This window comes from Coregonus lavaretus (assembly GCF_964263955.1).
Source record: "Coregonus lavaretus genome assembly, chromosome: 8".
Taxonomy (NCBI): domain Eukaryota; kingdom Metazoa; phylum Chordata; class Actinopteri; order Salmoniformes; family Salmonidae; genus Coregonus; species Coregonus lavaretus.
Genome location: NC_139995.1, coordinates 18,663,793 through 18,672,518, shown reverse-complemented (window position 1 = coordinate 18,672,518; position 8,726 = coordinate 18,663,793). Strand labels below are relative to the sequence as shown.

Here is an 8,726-nt window from a genome sequence, read left to right as displayed (position 1 = left end):
GTGCCCAACAATGCAGAGTGCCATGGCGCTGCTTGATAAGGCCCAGTTCGGGTCGCCAAGCCACATAATCATACACACCGGAAGCAACGACCTGCGTGCTCAGCAGGAGAGGGTGGCGACTTCACTACGGGGAGTGATTGAGAAGGCCTCCGCAATCTTCCCCAACTCAAGGATCGTGGTGTCAATCCTTCTACAGAGGAAGGACTTCCACCCTGCCACAATCCAAAGAATAAACGCCAGCCTCTCCCGGGACTGTGCCCTGTGACTCAATCTACACCTGGCCCACCATCCCTCCCTCGATCTGGACTGTCTCTATGACCATGTTCACCTGTACAGGGAGACAGTCCCCATCCTTGCTAAGACTCTCAAAGACGTCGCTTTAAACCGCATCCCGACCTCTCCACCCAGGAACAGCGGAGCAATCTCCACCCCCCCGAGATCACCGAGACAACACCCCGGACAAACACCCTGGACCCCCCAACCACGGCCACAGCACCACCAACCTCAATGCCCACCACATCCAGCGCAGCACAGACCACCCCAGCCCAGCTTCAGACCCACCCAGACGAGGCCTAACACCCCCCTCCCCCCCACCACAGACCCACACCTGGAGGAGCCACAGCCCGGCAGACAGAGCTATGCACAAGCTGTGAGAGGAGCAACTGGCCCAGCTCCCACCAACGAAATGAGTGACATCAAACAAATGCTGAATCTACTATGCTCACATGTGATAGGCCGAGGGTCATGGTAAGATGAGCACAAGAACTCCACCATCCTCACACTACATCCACCCAAGTGGCATGACACAAATACTATCTTAAATGATAAACAAATCACATTTGCATAATAAGAGTTTACCTCAATTGAAAAATCCTATTTTAAATAGTTATTGTTGGATTGTGAGTGTTTATCTCAATTGGAAGGTAAAGAAAAAACAGTTATGAAGTCTTTTTACGTTGCATGTTGGAATTTACAAGGCTTGAAGTCCTCTGCTTTTGGGCTAAAGAGCAGAAACCCAGACTTCCTTAAAGAAATTGATGATGTTGATATTGTAGTACTACAGGAAACATGGTGCAGAGGTGATGTTGCCACTGGCTGTCCACTAGTTTTTAGGGAGATAATCGTACCATTCACCAAATTAAAAGGAATCACACAGGGCAGAGACTCAGGGGGAATGCTAATATGGTATAAATCTGAACTAACTAATTCAATCGAATTGATCAAAACAGGAGAATTCTTTATCTGGCTAGAAATCAACAAGGAGGCTATCTTAACAGATAACAACGTCTTCCTCTGTGCCACATACATTCCCCCCTCAGAGTCACCCTACTTCAATGAAGAGAGTTTCTCCATTCTAGAGGGGGAGATTAGTCACTTTCAGGCCCAAGGCAATGTGCTGGTCTGTGGATACCTGAATGCTAGAACAGCAGAAGAACTTGACACTATTAACAGTCATGGGGATAAACACCTACCGGGAAGCAACAACCTTTCCCTCCCCACATACCCCCACAGAAACAACTATGACAAAGTGAAAAACAAAAATGGAGTACAGCTCCTGAAGCTCTGTCGAACACTGGGTCTGTACATAGTCAATGGTAGGCTAAGAGGGGACTCTTTTGGTAGGTACACCTACAGCTCATCCCTTGGCAGCAGTACTGTAGACTTCTTCATCACAGACCTTAACCCAGAGTCTCTCAGAGCCTTCACAGTCAGCCCACTAACACCTCTCTCAGACCACAGTAAAATCACAGTGTATCTGAGAAGAGCAGAACCCAACCATGAAGCATCACGGCCCAATAAATTACATGGTACTAAACAGACCTATAGATGGAGTGCAAACAGTACAGAAATCTACCAACAAGCAATTAGTAGCCAAAAAATACAATCTCTCCTGGACAACTTTTTAGCATTAACATTCTCCTACACCAATGAAGGTGTAAATTTGGCCGTTTGGAACATAAACTTTATATTTGACAAATTAGCCTCCTTGGCTAATCTTAAGAAACATAAGAGCAAACCAAAAAGAATAGCTAACGAAAAATGGTTTGATAATGATTGCAAAAATCTAAGAAAGTCATTAAGAAATATATCTAATCATAAACACAGAGACCCAGACAACAAAAATATACGTCTTCAATATGGGGAAACACTGAAGCAATACAAACACACCCTAAGAACAAAAAAAGAACAGCACATTAGAAATCAGCTGGATGTGATTGAGGAATCCATAGAATCAAACGACTTCTGGGAGAATTGAAATAAATTAAACAAACCTCATAATGAGGAATTGGCTATCCAAAATGGGGATCTGTGGAGAAATCACTTTGCAAACCTCTACAGCAATATAACAAAGAGCCCAGAACAACAAGATATACAAGAAAAATTACAAATCCTTGAATCAGCAGTCAAAGACTATCAGAATCCTGTGGATACCCCAATTACAGAACAATAATTATTGGAAAAACTTTGCACCTGGTCTCACCCTACACAACACTGAAATCAAGTGTCTGCTGTACGCAGATGACCTGGTGCTACTGTCTCCCACTAAGGAGGGGTTACAGCAGCATCTAGATCATCTGCACAGATTCTGTCAGACCTGGGCCCTGACCGTTAATAATAAAAAAAAAGAATATAATGATATTCCAAAAATGGTCCGGAAATCAGGATGACAAATATAAATTCTATTTGGACACAGTTCTATTAGAACACACCAAAAACTACACATATCTAGGACTAAACATCAGCAACACAGGTAGCTTTCACATGGCTGTGAATGAGCTGAGAGACAAAGCAAGAAGAGCATTCTATGCCATTAAAAGGAATATTAAAATTCCAATTAGAATCTGGCTCAAAATTTTCCAATCAGTTATAGAACCAATTGCTCTATATGGCAGCGAAGTATGGGGTCCGTTCTCTAATACTGAATTTACCAAATGGGACAAACATCCAATCGAAATACTGCATGCAGAGTTTTGCAAGACTGTATTGCAAGTGCAAAGAAAAACTCAAAATAACTCATGTAGAGCAGAATTGGGCCAATACCCCCTCCTTATTCGAATAGAAAAAAGAGCAATCAAATTTTACAACCATCTAAAAACAAGTGACCCCAAAACATTCCATCATACAGCTCTACTATGTCAAGAGATGAAACAAGAGAAGAGTCCCCTCAGCCAGCTGGTTCTGAGGCTCAGTTCACTAACCAAAACCAACCTCATAGAGCATCAGGACAGCACTCAGAAAATCTGGCCCAACCAAATCATCACAAAGCAAAAAGAAAAATATATCACCTATTGGAAAGACACCACAAAAAATCAAAGTAAACTTCAGTGCTATTTGGCTCTAAACAGACAGTACATGGTGGCAGACTATCTGACCACTGTGACTGATAGAAAACTGAGGAAAACAATGACTAGGTACAGACTCAGTGAGCACAGTTTGGCTATAGAGACCGGTCGTCACAGGCAAACCTGGCTGCCCAGAGAGGACAGGCTGTGCTCACTCTGCCTCCGGGGAGAGGTAGAGACAGAGCTGCATTTCCTACTACACTGTGAAAAATACTCAGACCTAAGAGAATCTTTCTTTCCCAAAATTATCATCCAGTACAAAGAATTTGAAACTATAAAAGAGGAAGAAAAAATCCAATATTTATTGGGTGAAAAGCCAAAATGTACAATTTTGGCAGCCAAATATGTGTCCTCCTGCCACAACTTGAGGGACAGCCAGTGAAAAGTGTAATGTAATGTCAATAATATTTCCTGTTTGGTTTTGGCTTTCATACCATGTAATGTGTCTTCTCAGTCGTGTTGAGATTGGTCAACTACTATTGCTTTAATGTATTGTTATTCTCATTAATATTGTTGTTGTAGTTGCTGTTAATGGTAATCCCATTTCCACTACTACTATTATTATTATTGCTGTTGGTCCCACCATTTTTGTTATATCTATACTTTGACAATGTAAGTAATTTTACTTGCCATGTCAATAAAGTCTATTGAATTTAATTTAATTGAGAAAGAGAGAGAGAAAGAAAGAAAGAGAAAGAAAGAGAAAGAGAGAAAGAGGACGGGAGAGAGAGAGAGAAAGCGGAGGGGAGAGAACGAGAAAGAGAGAGAGAGAGAGGGAGCGAGAGAGAGAAAGAGAGAGAGAAAGAGGAGGGGAGAGAGAAAGAGAAAGAGAGAAAGCGGAGGTTGAGAGAGAGAGAGGAAGGGAGAAAGAGACAGAGGAGGGGAGAGAGAGAGAGACTTTTTTGACTTTTTGTCTTTCTTTAATGGTACATTCTCATTTCATTAAAACCTCACCCCCACCCCAGAAAATAAAACATAATAATTACCAATATCCCCTGTACTGCATACTCACCTTTCCCTCTACCCCACGATACAAAAACAACACCACACATCACAATAACCCACACCTCACCACTTCTACAACCGTATATCCAGACCATCTTCCCCAACTATACAGACAGCCCCCCCAACACACCATATCTCTTGAAACATCTCCACACTTTTTATCATTTTATAGAACTCAAAATCCACCCTAAGGCGCGCAGAGACCATCCCATTAAATAATAGTAAAGGGTCTGTTATCCCTCCACCTTTGACCCGGTTCCTCCTTGTTATCCAAATAGCTAACTTTGCCTGAGCAAACAGGAAATTCAACAACACACATTTAGCATTTTCCTTATTTGAATACCTGTACCCCATTATAAACATCCCGACAGTAAACTCCACCCCCAACCTCTCACACAGACATTCCAACAGAGACATTAATGGCATTAACCTGGCGCACACAGAAAACACATGAATCACAGTTTCACTCATGACACAGAAAGGACACCCCTGTCCGACTCCCGGTTCAACCCGTGCCAACAAGCTGTTAGTGGCCAGGGCTCCATGTAAAACCCTCCACTGGAGGTCCCCTGACCTCTTTGGTACTGGAAGTTTGTAGAGCCCCCTCCATCTAAAACCCACCATACTCTCCGCCCCACATACCCCCTGCCACTGATGTGCCTTCACTCCTGTTAGGCTCCTGATGTTCCTTAGCTTAACGCAGAAGTTGTAGAGAGCTTTACCTCCTACCCCTTCAAACTCCCCCAGGCTCGGAGTGTTAAAATCTAACAAGTCTTGGCCGCTCAAACACCCCCTTTACCGGCTCAGACAGTGCCTCCTGGACTTCCCCCAGGAATCTCTCCAGCAGCCTAAGAGATGTTAGTCCTATTTGTTGTACTAGGACTTCTGGGGTTTTCCACCCCTCCTCTCCCAGCAGTCGCAGGTCACCCAGACTTAGTAATCCCGCTGCCATCAGTCGCCTCTTCAGGGTGGCCGACTGAACCGATCTCAAAAGGATGGCTGGGTTGTGGAAGATAGGCTCCTCCCACACCCACACCCCAGGCTCCACACCCCCTTCTCATGTGGGTCTTAGTAGCTGCCAGGCCCTCAGCACTGCAGAGTAAAAATCAGAGAGACCTGCTGTACTCAGCCCCTCCAGCCTCATGAGGAATAGCTGCCGGTCCAACCCTAATCCGCCTGCTCTCCTCAGCAGCGCGCATGCTGGCTCCCTCCATCCAACATCAGTATGGTACAGCAGTCTCTGCGCCGCCTTTAGTCGGAATGCAGCCACCCTGCTCTCCAGTTCCACCAGGCCCTGTCCTCCTTAATTTACGGACATATACAACACTGCCGCCCTCAGCCAGTGATGGCCTGACCAGAAAAAATCCACCAGCTTGCATTACAGGTCTGCGAGCAGACCAGCGGGGGGGTTGAGGACAGCCAGTTTATGCCACAGGGAAGATGCCACCAGGTTGTTGATTATCAGCACCCTCTCTCTATATGACACTTGGGACAGGAGCCACCTCCACCTGGCCAGTCTTGACACCACTGCCTGTGACAGCCCCTCCCAGTTCTTCCTGACCCACCTCTCCGAGCCCAGGTACACCCCCAAAATGTTAAGCCCTTCACAACCCCACTGCAAATCCCCTGGAAGCAGAGGAGGGGCCCTATCCCCCCATGCCCCACATAACAGAGCTTTGCTCTTGCCCCAGTTTACCTTAGCTGACGAAGCTCCCTCATACACCTTCAGACTATTCTCTAGTGCCTGTATATCCTGACCATCCCTGACCATCACAGAAACGTTATCTGCATACGCTGACACTGCTATGCCTGTCCAGCACACTCCCTGCAGTCTCCACTCCCAAAAAATACTCAATGGCTAGTGTATATAAATGCCCTGATAGAGGGGCATCCTTGCCCCGCCTCACCCAGACTGGCCTACTGAGCCCCCCTCCCACCTTAACCATACATGATGCCCCAGCATACAACATCTTCACATAGGCCAAAAACCTTTCCACAAACCCAAACATCACATTAAACAGATACTCATGGTCCACTCTATCAAAAGCCTTCTCTTGATCTAAAGAGACCAGACCAAAGTTCACATTAGAACCTCTCGACAAGTCCAACATGTCCCTGATTAAGAACAAGTTGTCCGTGAATGAGCGTCCTGGTACGCAATATGTCTGGTCCTTGTGTACTATAGAGTCCAGATGGGACTTCAGTCTGTTGTAGTCTGCACAGAGCAATGCCACAGGCCTCCAGTCCCCTTTTTTGGGCAGGAGAGTCAGAGCCGCCCGCCGGCAGCTCATCGACAACTCTCCTACCCCGACGCACTCACTCAACACGCAAAAGAAGTCCAGTCCAATTATTCCCCAGAATTATTTATAAAACTCCACTGGGAGTCCATCGACCCCCGGTGCACGGCCGGGGGACATCTGGGTTATGGCCTCTGGGGACAACAGGGGAATGTCAATTTCCTCCCTCTGTACCTTAGAGAGCTTAGGGAGTTCGGCAAACAAAACCTGAACACACTTTGGATCACACAGTTCTGCCATATACAACTCAGTATAAAACTCCACAGTCCGCTCCCGCATCTCCCCCACCACAGAGGTCACCCGCCCATCCGAAAGCTGTAGACAATGCATACCCTTGGCTTCACCGCTCTGTCTTTCCAAACCAAAGAAGAAGGAGCTGGGAGCATCCATCTCCTTGAGCATGGAGAACCTAGCTCTTACAAGTGGAGGCCTACTTTGCCTTGCCCCACCAGCTCTACCTCCATCTCACTAATACTATGCTCGAGTTCCCCCAATACTCTCCTAGCCTCTGAGGATGAGAGAGCTGAATACTGTTGACAGAAAAGCCGAATTTGGACTTTTCCCACATCCCACCATTGACTCAGAGATTCATACTCCTCTCTTCGCTGCCTCCACCTTTCCCAAAAAGTTTGGAAACCTGAGCAAAAAGTGGCATCTTGTAAGAGCTTTCCATTAAACTTCCAATAGGATGCCTGCCGAGGTCCTGGTGAAATAGACAGCCGAGCCATGGTTATGTGATGATCCGAAAAACCCACCGGGAGAATGGTAGCGCCTATTGCTCTGATTCCTGGACATGTACAATCGATCAAGCCGGGCTGCACTCACCCTAGCCCCAAAGACCTTCACCCATGTATACTGTCTTGTGTTGGGATGTCTAGTTCTCCAAACATCCACTAGGTCAAACTGATTAATAATGTCCCTTAACACCCCCACTGAACCTGAATGAGGCTCCTCCCCATTTCTGTCTTTCGTAAAATCCATCGTACAGTTCCAGTCCCCGCCGACCACCAGCGTCTCCTCAGGCGATATCTGTGGGAGTTCCTGTCTAAGACACCCAAATAGAAGCCCCCTCTCTCTCCCTGTGTTAGTCGCATACACATTTATAAAGACAAAACCCCTATTGTTAATTTCTGCTTTTACTACAAGCAGACTACCCCTACACACCTCTTTTGAGGAGCAGATTTTTACAGACAGACCCGGTACAAAAAGGACTGCCATCCCTGCACTAACATTTGTCCCATGGCTCAGCACACTTGCCCCTTTCCACCAGAGCCCCCAATCAACTTCATTTACCACATCGCTATGCATCTCCTGCAGAACACCTGTACTTTTTTTTGTTTTACATATTCACCCAACACACTCCTCTTTCCCGCATCTCTGGCGCCATTAATATTAAGCGAGCCTACCCAAAGAGTCTCCATAAAAAGTGGGAGAAAAGCCAGCAAAGAAAGAGACCAATAGCAAAGCTCAAAAAGCCCCAGTGCCAGAAAGAAAACTTTCATCTAAACAGTATCTGAAGGTAGACTTTTACGCACGATTGTGACCTACTTCCTCAACCTAAACCATTTCCTGGGTGAGAGGACACCATGCCCCTCATTTTTCATAGCATGTTGTACTGATCTTACAAACTTTCCCAGATCGCAAAAAAAGCCTCAAGATTTACTTTTTTCCCCTTAGTCTCATTGAGGAACCTTGACAGTTCCCTCACCGTGTACTTTGACCCCTCTGACTGACTGGCTGCCAGCTCTGGACCCATTGAGGAGAAGTCTGAAAAGAAATCCTCCTCATCGTCTTCCTCCTCAGACTCACCTTCCTCCTCCTCATCTCCCATCCTGACCACCTGCTCTTCCTCTCTAGTCAGGGCCTCCCCCTCAGCACCAGGCAAAGGTTCCTTGGTGCCTTTCACCACACCATCCTCTGCCCTCCCACCTCCTTTCTTCTCCCCCTTTTTCCTCTTCCGCTTGACACCCTCCTCCATCCCCCCTAGTCGCTTACCCTTCCCCACTATACTCTCCTCATCCACTAGCATTACCTGACTAAGCCCAGCTTCATCTACACCACCATCCATGACATGACTAGA

General features: G+C 46.4%; 1 protein-coding gene across 1 annotated transcript in view; it reads right to left on the bottom strand.

The window, feature by feature from the left end:
- LOC311133961 (cadherin-4-like) overlaps window positions 1-8,477 on the bottom strand; it is a gene marked incomplete at both ends in the record, with an annotated part of 66,008 nt that extends 57,531 nt beyond the window's left edge. The window contains one exon of the mRNA XM_084167590.1: window positions 8,355-8,477. Coding sequence (XP_084023716.1) covers window positions 8,355-8,477 — 123 coding nt within the window. The remainder of the gene's footprint in view (window positions 1-8,354) is intronic.
- Between the last annotated feature and the right edge of the window lie 249 nt (window positions 8,478-8,726).